Source organism: Lethenteron reissneri, chromosome 32 (assembly GCF_015708825.2).
Source record: "Lethenteron reissneri isolate LAM-NWPU_2019-01 chromosome 32, ASM1570882v1, whole genome shotgun sequence".
NCBI classification, from domain to species: Eukaryota; Metazoa; Chordata; class Hyperoartia; order Petromyzontiformes; family Petromyzontidae; genus Lethenteron; species Lethenteron reissneri.
Genome location: NC_083810.1, coordinates 616,768 through 633,277, shown reverse-complemented (window position 1 = coordinate 633,277; position 16,510 = coordinate 616,768). Strand labels below are relative to the sequence as shown.

Here is a 16,510-nt window from a genome sequence, read left to right as displayed (position 1 = left end):
AAAATGTAGCCGTTCAGGCTAATACCAAGACTCAAATTTGTTGTTTACAATTAGGGAAGAATGACAGACACATCGAAAAGAACCCGCTGTTCCACTTATAGAAAGCAATAATAACAATACAAATGACAACCGCACCGGGTATGCACAAAAAAAATGTTTGGCCTTGGTAAAGTCCACTTCATGGTTGGAGAGCCGCTATCGCAGCCGTACAGTCTCGATTGGGTCCTTGACCGCCGGTCCATCGCACGTGGTGGAGTCTGGTGGGCCACTGAGGACTCAGTGGGTTGCATTCTGCCGTAGTTGTGGAGTGATCGGTTGGCGAGAATTTGGACGCTGATGACGTCGTCGGCCAGGCATTGCTCCGACATCCCCTCGGTTAACCGCACCTGAAGCACGCAATGGCGGACCCTCGTTGCGGAGCGGTCACCTCCGCCGAGGGCGGGTCCCTGAGAGGGACCGGGGTTTCTTCGTTCTACAAGCTGGAAGCTCGGCGTCTCAAACTGGAAGCTCTTCGTCCTACAAGGAACCACGTGGTCGGAGACCCGAGTAAGGGTCCGATCCTTCCTAGCAGTAACTCCTCTGTAGAGTGTCGTTAGTTGCGTGGTCACCACCATAGGTTGTATCTGGTAAAGGGGCAGTTACCCCTTTGTGGTACAGTGTTTACAATTATTTGTACACACCATTTATATGTGTTGCCTCTAAAAGGAACAACATCTGCGACGTCATCTTCTTGTTCTTTCGGTGAAGTCACGTAGAAGGGAAGTAATAAAATAATAAAAATAAAACATATAAAACAGATTCTCACGACGTTTCAGCCACAATGCAAGCAGCCGGCCTCAGGTGAAAACCAGGTCTGTCGAGGCGACAGCGTCTGAAATGAAACAGCACACGTGCTTGGAGGCATATATATAAGCTGGGTTGGAAGGGGGGAAAAGAGCGCCTTGACAAAAGACTATGCATATCAAGGAGGCAGTTAGCATATTTTATGGGAAATGCAGGTATGTGAATTAGTACTACTTATGCCCGTGCATTATGCAGGATTAGCAACATCAAAGGGAGGGGATATGAGAAATGCACGTATGTGAATAGTACTACTTATGCCCGTGCATTATGCAGGATTAGCAACATCAAAGGGAGGGGATATGAGAAATGCACGTATGTGAATAGTACTACTTATGCCCGTGCATTATGCAGGATTAGCAGCATCAAAGGGAGGGGATAGGGGTAGCATTAATAAAGGGAAAGAGTGTTAATAGTATGTAGCGGCAGTAACTAAAACCACCACGTAAACAACTAAAGTATAAACTACATAGTATCATCAGTATACTAAATATACTCTACAATAAGCTGAGTTACTAACAGTAAGTAATACATTACAATTCTACGTCGTAAAAAATATATAATATGCTTCCATGTAAACTTTATTCTCTTACATCACACGAGTCTACACTGTACTATATACTGCCATAGACAAACCCAACATTAAATTATATACTGTTATGCTATAAACCACCTTATACATTGTAATATTGCCCTATGTATTATTCTACCCACCCTAATGTATATCACACTGCTGTATATTGACTATACAATTACGATACTATATATTACTTTGTACATTGTATTAAGCATATACATGTTATGCTATTTGTTATTATATACTGTACCATTGACCGTCGTGTGAAAGATACTAAAAGGAAGCAACGAAATATGTCAATGGTGAGTAGTGGGAAAAACTTTCAGCGGAGCAAAGAATCAATTCCCTGCAGAGAATACAATGCCAGTGAGTGGAACGCGGTCTGAAAGTCACCGTAAACGTGAACACAATCAGTTAAGATCCGAAATGGTTTATTACGTCCTTCCAATGATTGCTAATCCAGAATCCATCTTCTCGGTTGAAATTGTCTCTGTGTTTGTATATGTGGATCGCCTCATGAACGAATCTCTCATGGTAGCCAGATGGCTTGCAGAGAACCTCTGTCTTGGAGAAGTCAATATCATGTGAGCCCACTGAATTGTAACAGTGATCTGCCACGGCTGAGGTGTTTGGCCTACCGTGTTTCAAGTCTGCTTTATGTTCACAGATGCGGTCCAAGACATGTCGTTTGGTTTCTCCAATGTAACTGCTACCACGGAGGCAACTTAGTTTGTAGACGCCAGGGTACTGTATGTCTGGAACCACATCTTTTACAGATCGGACCAGATCACGGATTTTATGTACTGTGTTGAATCGGACCTGGATCTTGTGTTTTATCAGGATTTTGGAGATCTTTTTTGTGACCCCAGCAATGTAGGGTAAGGTGATGGTCTTGAAAGGCTCCTCAACAGGATCCTTCTTGATGGTTGGAGTGATGGCTTTGCGGATTGTGTAGTCGGAGTAACCATTAGCCTTAAGAGCTTGGCGTACGTGTTTGAGTTCACTGGCAATGTGTTCCTGGTCGGATATGCATTGGGCTCTATGATATAGAGTCTTGATGAGGGAATTCTTCTGGGATGGATGGTGGTGTGTTGTATCTATGCCCTGTTTTCCGTTATTAATATTAAGAATAATTAAGAAAAAAAAATTTTGTTTTTGTTATATCTATATATATATTTTTTTTAATAATGAGGACGGCTCACTTCTCCTCACGGGCACACCGGGAGTCCATGAGACATGGAGGGCGGTTGAATTGATAGGAATTCGGTCACAAAGAGGTCATAGACATCCAGACGGACAAAAAGATGTATGGACTAAACCTCCCAAGACATCTGGAGATGTACAGATAAGGTGCAGAGTAAATAACGGTTGAAACTTCGCGTTTTCTTAACGTTTTCCTCAACCCATATGAGACTAGGCTCTAAGGCAAGCTGTCTCGGGTGTGGACCAATCAACTTCAAGGACAGTGCACATTATCAGAGTTATGTTCTTTTGTTTGTATTATGACTGCAGGTATTGCGGTCTATGCAAACATGACTCCTTGCAAAAAGGTGTCAGTTTTGTTGCCAGATAGAAGGGTAAAGAACCAATTATCATATTTTTACTGGCAAATGAGGTCCCCATAGTGTAGATGCTTGCCCCGAGCTCTCATACTCTGATGGTGCATTGTCCTTGAGTTGTGCGCCTTTTGGCGTCATCTGGTCCAACCCATATGAGACTAGGCTCTAAGGAAAGCTGTCTCGGGTGTGGACCAATCAACTTCAAGGACAGTGCACATTATCAGAGTTATGTTCTTTTGTTTGTATTATGACTGCAGGTATTGCGGTCTATGCAAACATGACTCCTTGCAAAAAGGTGTCAGTTTTGTTGCCAGATAGAAGGGTAAAGAACCAATTATCATATTTTACTGGCAAATGAGGTCCCCATAGTGTAGATGCTTGCCCCGAGCTCTCATACTCTGATGGTGCATTGTCCTTGAGTTGTGCGCCTTTTGGCGTCATCTGGTCCAACCCATATGAGACTAGGCTCTAAGGAAAGCTGTCTCGGGTGTGGACCAATCAACTTCAAGGACAGTGCACATTATCAGAGTTATGTTCTTTTGTTTGTATTATGACTGCAGGTATTGCGGTCTATGCAAACATGACTCCTTGCAAAAAGGTGTCAGTTTTGTTGCCAGGTAGAAGGGTAAAGAACCAATTATCATATTTTTACTGGCAAATGAGGTCCCCATAGTGAAACAATAATATTTTTACTATTATTATATGTTTCCTACCTACACGACCTTCCAAAAAAACTAAAGAGTACGAATTCCAGAAAGCTTAAGTGGAAACATAGTTACATTTAACCTCAGGACATTAAAATATAACTCGAAATAAAACACCAATCTCTGGAGAACTAAACTTGGCGAAGCCCAAAATAATAATGTGACGAGGAGCATTACGAATATTCATTAAACATATACGAATGATAACCCCGATACTAAGACCGAAGGAACTCATAAAATATAATTCAAGAATAAATGTAACACACAGGACCACATAAATGTATTGCAAACATCTCCTCAGCCACCTTTGTCTTCCAGCGGGGTCTGACAAGCAAAGAAAGGTCGCGTACGGGGTCGCGGGGGTGTCTGCTTCTTCTCGCTCTGTTTTTTTGTTTGTTTTCTCTCGCAAGAGACGCGGAGAGAGGAGAGGGTGCGCGTGTTGGAGTTAAACACGGCCGCCTTTGTCTCCCCGCAGCACGGACTGCAAGATTTACACACGCAAGCAAAATAACATTCCCCACCCCTCCTCCCAGAATGGTTACACAGCTGGGTCTTTACTAATTAACACGCACACGACACACGAAACACACGAACGCAGATGTGTTCAACCCACAGAAAGATATATGACGGCCTTCAAACAACTCGGGAAGACTGAGTGGATTTTCTCAATATAAGCCGGGGAAAAATCCATTCAACTCAGATCGTCCGGGCCACGGGCCCCACCACAGATCGTCCGGGCCACGGGCCCCACCACAGATCGTCCGGGCCACGGGCTCCACCACAGATCGTCAGGGGCTCCGGCCCCCACCACATCTCATCAAAGGCCCTGGGCCCCATCTCATCTCAACGCCGACAACGAAGAAGTTTTCGTCATCCAGAATGACGAGGTTCGCGGGGTATCGACGCACAGCTACAAGCCGAGGTCTGCACCACCTGAGAAGAATCGCTACCCTGTGTCGCCGAGCTGCGAGTGAAGCCAACAAAGACGCCAACGTCCACCCTGCCACGAACGAAGCATCGCTTCTCGTCAGAGTGACGACCAGCGAACAACCCGCAGGAAAGGCGGAGATCGCCAAGCGAGCAAAGCAGAGAGTCAAAGTCTTCCGAACGAGCGACAACGAGCGCCACCGAGCGACACCGAGCGACACGAGCGACCGAGCATCTTCACACACCACACAAGCTAACGACACAACTCCCGACTCTAAGAATTAATTAATATTACAAGGGGACAACGCACACACAGCACGCACACGAATAAGACTTTTAAAAAAAATTGTCTTTGCGTTTCAAAAAGGGTTGCCATTTCGAGGTGGTGCGTTCAATATCAACTGATCGTGCAAAGCAGTTGCTGCCGTCGAGTTACATGAATAAGAAATGTTTTAGTCATTCATTTTCGTTAACTGCATAATTTCGCCAATGAAGAAGTATTTTTAGTCATTCAATTTCGTTAATTGCATAAGATTGCCCATTAATGTATTTACGTATACTCGCTTTCGCATACTAGAGTGTCATGTGCTTGTTTAGAATTAAAATTGCTTAACACCAACTGTTCGAGTGCTTCTTTCCAAGTCCATGCAAAACTATCTTATTCTTGATAACTGTATCCTGTGATGAGATCTGAAACTGGAGACCTAAAATATCATAACACACACTAGGATAATCGGTAAATAATCTATGATAATCGTGTTATCCTGATTGATATAACTCTGGATAAACGAAGCTAAGCCTTATTATCACAACTGCACACATTAACATAATCGCAAGCATCCGCATAAATTACTACGATTATCTCCGTGATTATCATAATTTATGCATATTAATACACACACTATCATAATTAATGCGATTTGCGCATTTTTCGGAAAATTATTAATTTTTATTATTTTTATCAAAATTTCATAATTCCAACACATACAACAGGTGGGAATCCGGTTTTAGGTAAGCATCCGTATGGGTGGCTTTCCTGTAGACAGATTGGATCATTGAACCATCAGGTCTCCTTTTAATTAGGACATCCAAAAAGGGTAGCTTGCCATCTTTTTCGACTTCCATGGTGAATCTGATGGCTGGGTGTATGGAATTGATGTGGTCGAGAAATTGGTCTAGAGCAGGTCGGCCATTTGGCCAGATGACAAAAGTGTCATCTACGTACCTCTTCCATAAGGTCGGGCGTAGAGTGGCAGTCTGGATGGCGTCAGTCTTAAATTTCTTCATGAACACGTTGGCTACAACCGGAAATAGGGGGAGCCCATTGGGGTGCCCCCAGTTTGCTTGTAGAAAGTTCCATTCCAGGTGAAGTATGTATTGGTTAAGCAGTGTCTCACCAGGGGGGAGGTAGCCCAGCGTTCAGTCCTTGATGAACCAAGTCTTCAATGATTGCGATGGTGTCAGGTACAGGAACTTTGGACCGCATCCGTGAACATAAAGCAGACTTGAAACACGGTAGGACAAACACCTCAGCCGTGGCAGATCACTGTTACAATTCAGTGGGCTCACATGATATTGACTTCTCCAAGACAGAGGTTCTCTGCAAGCCATCTGGCTACCATGAGAGATTCGTTCATGAGGCGATCCACATTTACAAACACAGAGACAATTTCAACCGAGAAGATGGATTCTGGCTTAGCAATCATTGGAAGGACGTAATAAACCATTTCGGATCTTAACTGATTGTGTTCACGTTTACGGTGACTTTCAGACCACGTTCCACTCACTGGCATTGTATTCTCCGCAGGGAATGGATTCTTTGCTCCGCTGCAAGTTTTCCCACTACTCACCCATTGACATATTTCGTTGCTTCCTCTTATTATCTTTCGCACGACGGTCAATGGTACAGTGTATAATAACAAATAGTATAACATTTATATGCTTAATACAATGTACAAAGTAATATATAGTATCGTAATTGTATAGTCAATATACAGCAGTGTGCTATACATTAGGGTGGGTAGAATAATACATAGTGCAATATTACAATGTATAAGGTTTATAGCAATACAGTATATAATTTAATGTTGGGTTTGTCTATGGCAGTATATAGTACAGTGTAGACTCGTGTGATGCAAGAGAATAAAGTTTAGATGGAAGCATATTATATATGTTTTACGACATAGAATTGTAATGTATTACTTACTGTTAGTAACTCAGCTTATTGTAGAGTATATTTAGCATACTGATGATACTATGTAGTTTAGACTTTAGTTATTCTTTGTTTTTTTCGGTAAAGTCACGTATAAAAATAAAATAATAAATTAAATATTTAATTTATTATTTTATTTTTATACGTGACTTTACCGAAAAAACCAAAGAATAATTCCTGCAGTCACGAAAGCTCCAAAATTAAGATTAGACTTTAGTTGTTTACGTGGTGGTTTTAGTTACTGCAGCTACATACTATTAACACTCCTTCCCTTTATTAATGCTACCCCTATCCCCTCCCTTTGATGCTGCTAATCCTGCATAATGCACGGGCATGAGTAGTACTAATCACATACCTGCATTTCCCATAAATATGCTAAATGCCTCTTGATATGCATATTCTTTTGTCAAGGCACTCTTTTCCCCCCTTCCAACTCAGCTTATATATATGCTCCAAGCACGTGTGCTGTTTCATTCAGACGCTGTCGCCTCGACAGACCTGGTTTCACCTGAGGACGGCTGCTTGCGTTGTGGCCGAAACGTCGTGAGAATTGTTTTATTATGTTTTATTTTTAATATTTTATTACTTCCCTTCTACGTGACTTTACCGAAAGAACCAAGACGATGAATCCCTGCAGTCACGAAAGCTTTAAATCGAAAAATCTGCGACTCAGTTTGACTCACTCATAAACAATGAATGTGCGATTACGCACTTGAAAATCAAAATTTCTCCACTTATCTATTGTATGGAATTCGACAAACCCATTCTCTGGTCTTCCATGTGCCCTGTTAATTACAGTATCTCCAATTTTCGTCACGTTTGTTTTAAAAACAAAATACATTCTTCAAGCCCATCAGAATATATGTTCAGCCTTCCACATGTAAAGAACCCCAGACTTATCCTTTGTGTTGTATGTTGAACTTCTTTTGCCCCTTACCTAGCCAACCGTACTCATTGGAGGTACGCGTTGCTACCTTTTCCACAGACAAATTCAAACTGTGTACTTCCAACACACGCCGGTTACCAGATCTCAGTACAAAAACATACCTGCCACCCAAACACAGATGATGCCAACACCCGGACAGGTGGCAACCTCAGCCTGGGTAGTCCTTGAATTCGGGTTCCCACCATGCACAAACAGGCAATAAAATAAGAAGAGTAATTGTGTTCCTGCACAGACGGAGCTGACTCAGTGGTCAAGGGCATTTTGAGGATTGTTCAATACTCACGGCCAGCAAAGAGAGTATTGATTGACAGTAATGCAGCATCCCAATTTCTATTAGGTGAATCTTTGCTGGATGCAAATGAATGTGTACCTCTTGCTAATATTTAAAATGTCATTAATTCACATGCACCATGTTGTAACTCAAGTCTAGTGTAACTAACGACAGTCCCTTGCAATATATCGGCCATTTCTGGTGGAGTGCTGGAGGAATGTTGCATAACTACTCGTGGATGGTCCCCATCTTGAACGACGGTCCCCACCAACATCCCCATCCCCCCGTGCCCCACAATGCAGTTTCTATGATGCTATTTAGAGCACATCTTTGAACCGGTTTAAACCGGTTTTTTTATTAACGGTTAACCCCAACCAAACTATGCAACCCATATTGAACCGAATGGACTGTCATCAATTGGACCGTAATGATTGGACCGTAACCGGTTGAACTGTATTTGATTGGACCGTAACTTATTGAACCAGAACCGATTAAACCGTGACTGATTGAATCGGAACTGATTGAGCTGTAACCAACTGAGCCGTAATTGGTACGACTCTCCGATTGTCATCTTTGCCCAGGTGGCACATAGGTGATGCAGAACGTCTGTCACTCCTGTCACCAAATGCCGGGGGGATGCGGCAGGGAGAGCCTCACCAATCCAGGGACGTTCGGCAGACGACAAATCACTGCATTTCAATTACATTCACACTTTACTACCACCTACCATTCAATGAACACTTTATGACTTTTAACAATTAGCTGTTGACAGTGTAATGTTTACAATTAAAAGTCTTAACAAACACGTCCAAGGGAATTCACAGATAGTAAAGTGAACTTACCGGTAAGTTATTTGGGACAGCTGTGTTACCTACAGGGAATATAAGGAACATATTAGAACATCAAGTATTCAAGACAGACAGTCAACATAAGTCAACATGATCACGAGTGCCTGGCCAGGGTCAGGTGATTGACATATCGTGTGAATGTGAGAGGTATCCAGTGAGTGTCCGCTGAGTGGTCATTGCCTGTTGAGTGGTTGGTGAGTGAGTTCTGCGTGACTGATGAGTTTGATAAACCTTGGCTGAGAAATGTATCTGGGTTTGGTCTGTGGAATAGGTGACAACTCTAACCTGCCTGAGCCTCATTATATAGGGGCGCCACGGTGGCGAGATGTTATCTCCCTCGCCTGGTATACAGAAGGTCGTGGGTTCAATCCCGACCTTGACGCCTGTGTATTTGGAGTTTGCATGCCTCTCTCCCCGTGGTTGTGTGGATTTTTCTCCAGTTCCTCTGACTTTTCCCTCCACAATTAGAAACATGCGTTTAGAGTATTTGGCTGCTATATATATCAACACGGCAAGCCACTTCGTTGAGATATCATTTGTGGCCAGGATACTTCTGGAAAAAAGCATTGTAGCTCTGTGGACCTTACCTGGTAAGATACAGTATTTTTAAAATTCCATTTCGTATAGCAGCAATGTATTCAGGAGCTGAGTGCCAATGTGGAGGTCTGCTAGCCACAAGAACGCTTCAGAAGAGAGTTCGTGTAGTTTTGCTATTCCTCCATTGGAGGTAGAGGCAGACGACTGTACAGTGAATTACTACGTGGTCCACTATTTGGGTAGCATGGCCACAATCGCACTCCTGTGGTTTGTCTTTAATGTTCCAGTTTGGAAGGAGATGTGCGCATCACCCTGTTGATGTTCTGACGTGATTGCTGATTATTCCAGTGTCTTTGAGGAGGAATGTCAAAGCCAGGAGGTGCGATATTATTTGGGTCTCTGACGAGGAGGTGTTGATTCTGGACATCCACACTATTCCACTCTGTTCGCCAGCGTTTTTCCAGATCTAGGTGATGATTATAGAATGGCAAACAGCAGCAGCGTGATCCCAGAAGGGCATCGCAATGGGAAAGGATGCACGAGTGACTCACCAGCTCTGCTCATGCGCTGGTACTCCGTGCAGCCGATGGCATTCCTTGCAGTTTGCTGGCAGCAGAGCCACATCCCCTCACTCCAGAAGTGCGGGTGATATTTGACCCACAGGCAGGCATTGTGTTGGATTTCTAAACACAAACCAAATCCCACACACACCATTTTTGGTATAAACTAATATGCCTAGTAAGTGGAGGTTCAGTTACATCATACTATTTTGCAAGTCGAATTCAGTTTTATTTTAGTGATAATATCTGGGTACACTTATGATTCAACGTTAATATGGTAGGGCATTTTTTTCATTTGTTGGGTGTGGCAACTAAATATGTGGTTCAGATTCCCACACTATAATTGTCTCAATGCTCATCCCTACCCCACCTGGCAACAGTTGCCACAAACTGCCATGGCCACACTTGGCTGTAGGACCAGTACACGTGTAGTGACTGGAAATGTCACTGCGTGGTGCCGGGCCGGTGAAGCTACGGCGGGATGTCTACTGTTGTGGGTACACCCCGGGCACAGGGTGTAGTAGCAGCCCTAGTAGGGGCTTGGGTGAGCGCTGGTTAAACACGGAGGCACCACGCACAGCGTGTGGTGCAGGCTCCCGTTTAGAGAGCAAGAGAATGTCAGCCAGCAAGGGTTACATTGGGGGCATGATACTCTGGCTGACCTGGGAACACGTGGAGGGGGGCCACCGGTAGAGGGGGCCAATGGGTGGTCACATGGTCCGGGAAGAACTCTCGAGAGCCTTCGGGCAAGGGCGAGAGAGTTCGAGAAGGTGGGTGGGACGAGAGGCAGAGCCAGCCCCAGCCTGGCCCGATATAAGGGGGGCCCTGTGAGGGGCTCGGGGTTCTTACTGTTGGAGAGGCAGGAGATCCACGTCAAGCTTAAAGAAGCCTCCAGCCACGCGGTCCGGGACCCAGCTTGTGGTTCGGACCAGGTTAGTGGAACCGTGTCTAGTTCCACCGTAGCGTGGTTAGTTGGGTGGTCACCACCCGAGAGTATGTTGTGTTAATAGCCTGGAGCATGTTGTGCTAAGAGTTTAATAAAAACGTGTTGCTCCCTAAGACAACATCTGCGACTCAGTTGGACTCATACAACTGGTGTCGGAAGTGGCCAACTTGCTAGGAAATATATAGCGGTAGACAGTCATGTCTGCACATCGCAGAGTTCGTACACGGACGTCAGACGACAAAGATGATGAAGAGCTGATTCCGCCCACGGCCGTCAATAAAGGAGCGGAGGTGCTGCCAGCGGAGCAGAGTGCCGTCGGAGCGCGTGGCGCCTCACCATCATTGGAGGCGCTCATCAGAGATGCGCACGGTCACCTTGCGGAGCGTCTTCAGACGGCGTCCTCGATCCTCGCCGAGCTGCGTCCTCTTAACTGCTGCGGTGAAGGAGGGAGCGGCGGAGTCGTCTGGACGAAGCGACTCGGCCGCCATTTCACAAAGAGCGGGGACATCGACAGCGCAACCCACACTTGCGGCCGCCATTTTACCGCCAGTACGGAGTCCGCCAATCTCGAAGCGGAGCTGTCCTCGCCGATGGACATCCCGTCACTCCACCACCGACTGCCCTTCATTAAATAATTTGTTGCTGCCAGCGGCGATTGGGTAGCGTTTAAGCGGTGATTTCTCACCAATGCCGACTTGGCGAGATCGACAGAGGTGGAGGCGCTGAAAGCGCTGCCCGCCACCCTCGACGACGATGCCTTGGCAAAAGTTCGCCATAAGACGTAAAGGGGAGGGTGAGTCGGCTGTCGCCTACTGTAGCGCGCTTTTGGTGCTAGCAAAGGCCGCGTTCCCTAAAATGGACCACGACGGTCTTGATGCCTTGGTCCTCGAGAAGATGCTGGGAGTCTCGAAAGACCTCCACACTGTGCTTCCCGCCAAGGACGATGCGGTGTCTTCACTCTGGGTCGCCAGGTGCATCTAGGCGCAGCAGACCCTGCGCCACGACAGGGTGTTGGTGGCACGCGCAACATCCTCCACAGAGTCGGAGGCCTGCGCAGAGACCGAGCCTGCTCCTGCATGCTCACTGCACCAGTGGTTTGGCGTCCATCGGGGTGCTGATGATCGGCGGAGGGCCGCCCGACGACGGGTGAGGTCTTCATCGTCCCAGTCCAGGAGTGACCGGGTCCTCTGCTACAACTGTGGCGTGCCAGGGCACGTCCAATCGGGCTGTCGGGTTCCTCGACGGCAGCCCCCGGGAAGTCCACCTTCCTACGACTCCCTGCTTCATAAGGCGAGTTGCAGCGCATGCCACACTCGGCCCCAGGGTTCACTTCACCCATCAGGGGGGTCCGGTTTGGGTCGGGGTTGTGCGCGGGTTTGGGGGGAGTCGGGACGTGTTCGTAACGCGTGCCTGCTCCGACCGGATCAGTGGTCGGAGTTGGCCCATCGAGTGGCCGTGGCGGTTGCGGGTTTGTCGGCCATGCTTAGGTTTATTGAGGGAGTGGAAATCCGAATAATTTCTGAACTTATATTTAATTAACCTCCCTGGTGTCGCTTTTTGGAACCTGTGGATGCTCCATGTTTTGCCGCCAATGGCGGAGTTGCGTATCACCGATGTCAAATTGTCGGGCCACGTTCTGGTTTCTACGGCCCTAGCCATCCCGTGTTTGCTCAGGACTGATTTTCTGGGCAAGATGCCCCTGAAGATTTGTATTGATCAGGGCCGTCTGGAATTGCCATCGGGACGGCGTATGGTATCTCTTCCACCGCTGACTGGTATGTCTTCCGCTAACGGGACGGTGCAGGTTATGGTGTACCGAACAGTGCGGATTCCGCCTGGCGCACAAATGTTAATGCCCCTCTGGTTGTGAAAACCACTCGATGTGCACATTGCGGATGAGGGTGTTGTTTTGGAGCCCTCCACTAATTTAATCGCGGTATGTCGCTAGTGGCATCCCAGACATTGGTATCCCAGGACCAAGAACCTTTCATTCAGGTTCTTAATGCCGGGCCGGACACAACGGTCATCCAGGAGAGTACTGTATTGGCACATGCTTCGTTGGCACGTCCAGAAAGGGACGTTGTGGGAAGTGTCGGGGTCGGTGCTCAAGCTCACGGTGTCCGGGATGTAGACGAGGAATGGATTGGTAAACATTTCTCTGAGTGTGGCGATTTATCTATGGGACAAAGAGGGAAGCTGCGTGCTCTCTTGCGTGAATTTTCTCACATTTTTAGTAAAAGCAAATTTGATATTGGCCGTACGTCCCTTTTGAGCCACCATATTGATACAGGCGATGCTGCCCCGATTCAGTAAAATCCTTACAACCCGGCTGAGAAGGAACACATTCGTGTGGCGGTTGATGAGATGATGGCCGCGGACATCATCTCACCATCCACCAGTCCATGGGGTGCCCCAATCTTGCTTGTCAAGAAGCACGATGGCAGCTTGCGATTTGTGTTGATTTCAGCAAGCTCAATAAGGTTTCCGTCGCGGAAGCATACACCTTGCTGCATATGAACGATTCCCTGGACGCCCTGGCAGGAGCATAGTTCTTTTCCACCTTTGACCTTCTATTGGAATTTTGGCAATTTCCGCTCGATGATGCTTCCAAGCCCAAGACGGCCTTTCGTATGCCGCAAGGGTTGTTCGAATTTAACTGGCTCCCTGTGGGCCTCCACTCCGTGCCGGCCACGTTTCAGAGGCTGATGGAGCTGGTTATAGTGGGCCTCCAGTGGGATTCGTTCCTAATATATTTGGACATTATTGTCTTCGGTCGTACGTTTGATGAACATTTGGATCGCCTGTGGGCTGTTTTTCTTAAGATGCCTGCGGCCGACCTGAAATTTAAACCACAGAAGTGTCACCTCCTCCAAAAATCGTTTCAATATTTGGGTCACATAGAGAGTGAATCGGGTATCGCTACGGACCCGGAGAAGACGGCGTGTGTCCGCACGTGCCGACACCCACCTCGGCGAGCGAGGTGCGCAGTTTTATTGGTTTTTCTTCGTATTATTGCTGATTTGTCACCAGCTTTGCATCCATTGCTAAGCCTCTCCACGCCTTAACTGCTAAGGGGTGAAAATTTCATTGGGGGGAGGAGGAAGCCGCGTTCCGCTCCATTCACGATGGGCTGGTCAACGCCCCTCCCCTGCGTTATCCCAATTTTTAATTCCCATTCGTTTGGATACGGACGCCAGTAATACCGGTATTGGAGAGGTATTATCTCAAGTTGTCAATGGCGTGGAGCACATAGTCACTTATGGGAGAAGGGGGCTGTCCCCGTCCGAGCAGCGGTACTTGCGTTACGTGCCGAGAATTGTTGGCCATTGTTGTTTTCGTGCAGCAATACCCGCCTTATCTGTACGGCAGACATTTCGAGTTGTGCTTCGACCAAGCAGCGCTCCAATATGCGCTGCGTGTAGATCGGCCCTCAGGCCAATTACCACGCTGGCTTGAAACCCTGCAGGATTTTTCGTTCCATGTTACGTATCGCAAAGGTTTTCATCACACGAACGCGGGCGGCGGGTGTGCATGTTTTTCGGGTTCCGGTCGTTGTAGACCAGCCGAGTCAACCTCCCCCCCCCCCCCCACCTCTTGTTGTGTCCACCGCGGACACGATGGGTGGGTCGGGCGACGTCCCGGTTGTGCAGGATGCGGTAATCGGGTTGGACTATGAGGTGTGGGGTCGCTTGCAGGCGGAAGATGCGTTCTAGCTTAAATTACGGTGAGGCAGCTACACGTGGTGTCACCTCAGTTGTCCTGCAGGACGGGCTGCTCATGCACTGGGATGGTGGATTACGCTGGAACGCTATTGTTGTCCCTACCACTCTGTGTGGCGAGGTTGTTTGGGCCGTCCATAAACGTCTGTTACATCTGGGTGTGCAAAAAACGCTGGCTGCGCTCAAGTTGGATATTTCTTGGCCGTACATGGCCCCTGACATTGAAAATTTGCTTAAAGATTGCGTACAATGTGGCGGCGGAAGCCACTGGCGAAATCTTGTTGCCGTCCGCTGCAATCCATTCAGGCGTCACGAATCAACGAGCCGGTTGCCCTCGATATTCTCAGTCCAACTTCCGCGCAAGGCAACAAATACTTGCTCATTGAGTATTTCTCATGCTGGCCTATGGCCTGGCCGCTCTCGAATCAATCGGCTATAGCTGTGACCGAGGCGTTCATTAATGGCTATGTCCTGGATAAGGGTGCCCCTGAGCACATTTTTACCGATCAAGGTAAAAAATGTTCTTCGAAACTGCCGCGTGAGGTTTGCAATTTGCTGAGGACAAAGAAGGTGCACACGTCACCATACCATCCGCAGACAGATGGCATGGTCGAATTCCAGAATAGAATGCTGACCTCCATGTTGAGTCACCTAGTCACCGAGTCACAGCTGGATTGGGACTTGCATGTCCCTGCGGTTCTCGCCGCCTACAGGATGGCCCCTCACACGTCCACTGACTACTCTCCCTTCTTTTTGATGTATGGACGGGAATATGATCCTGCCATCGACGTATAGTTGCAGGCCGTGCCAGCTGTGAAAGTGTCAAGAAATTCGGTTTCCGTTCGTTTCACTCTTGCATAGCTCTCCGAAGCGTGGGAAGCTTCCAGGGTCAACTCCTGAGCCAGACAGTTGGCTAACGAGTGGCTGAAGGGGGCTCATGTTTCCCGGTCCGATTGGTTGCCGGGAGACAGGGCCTGGTTGCATTGTCCGCAGGTGCCCGTGGGCACATCCCCGAAGTTGCTGCAACCCTGGAGGGGGCCGATTGATATTGTTCGAATCGTGCGTCCACAATTTGTCCAAATTCGGCGTGGTACGTGGAATTGGTTTGTTCACCCCTCTCGTCTGAAGCCATTAATTGCTCCATGTTAATTTGTTTCATCTCCATATCGCAGGGGCCAAGTGTCGGGTGTGCCCGATGAGCTGAGGCGTGCGTCTGCTGACACCGGTCCTCAGGAAAGTGTTTCTGTCCCGTCCCCAGGTGCTGCACGATTGATGCCTCGCATGCGGCCGCTCGTGTCAGCCTCACGTGCTCCGGACGTGGAAGGTCGAACGGTCCGGCCGACTGCTGTTCGTGAGGAGCCGGCTTCATCTGATTGATTGCTCATTTCCTCTGAGTCGTCCAGGATGGACAAGCCCAACCCCCCTGGAGGCCCGGCATCGCGGATTCGCTCAAAGACTCGGGTTGCATAATCTGCGCATGTTGCACATTCCCACTCCGTCATTGGTTGTCGCGCTCGCATGAGTCATAGCGAGTAATTGGCTGAACCTGTTCGTCATTGAGCTCACGAGCTTTGTTACTTGTTGTGGGTGGGATATGTTGATTGCGGGGGCCCTGCATGTCGCAATTGTTATTGTTGTTCTGAATTTTTTTATTGTTAGCCAGTGTATAATTGTACAGGTGGGTTTGAAAATGTATTGGTTGTTTTGTTATTGTTGGAGCACACGTGTGTTCTGTTGTATATATTTCGTCATTGCTTCATTAAGGGGAAGTTGACAACCGGGATGTCTGAGTGCTATGTAGAGGGGGGGGGGGTGATGTAGTGACTGGAAATGTCACTGTGTGGTGCCGGGCCTGCGAGGCCAC

The 16,510-nt window shown here is 47.4% G+C and overlaps 1 protein-coding gene across 1 annotated transcript in view; it reads right to left on the bottom strand.

Moving 5' to 3' along the window:
* Window positions 1-7,849: 7,849 nt before the first annotated feature.
* LOC133350125 (cytoplasmic tyrosine-protein kinase BMX-like) overlaps window positions 7,850-16,510 on the bottom strand; it is a 43,384-nt gene continuing 34,723 nt past the window's right edge. Inside the window, exons 4-5 of the mRNA XM_061564153.1 lie at window positions 9,973-10,104; window positions 7,850-7,866 (exon numbers count right to left, since the gene is read on the bottom strand). Coding sequence (XP_061420137.1) covers window positions 7,850-7,866; window positions 9,973-10,104 — 149 coding nt within the window. The remainder of the gene's footprint in view (window positions 7,867-9,972; window positions 10,105-16,510) is intronic.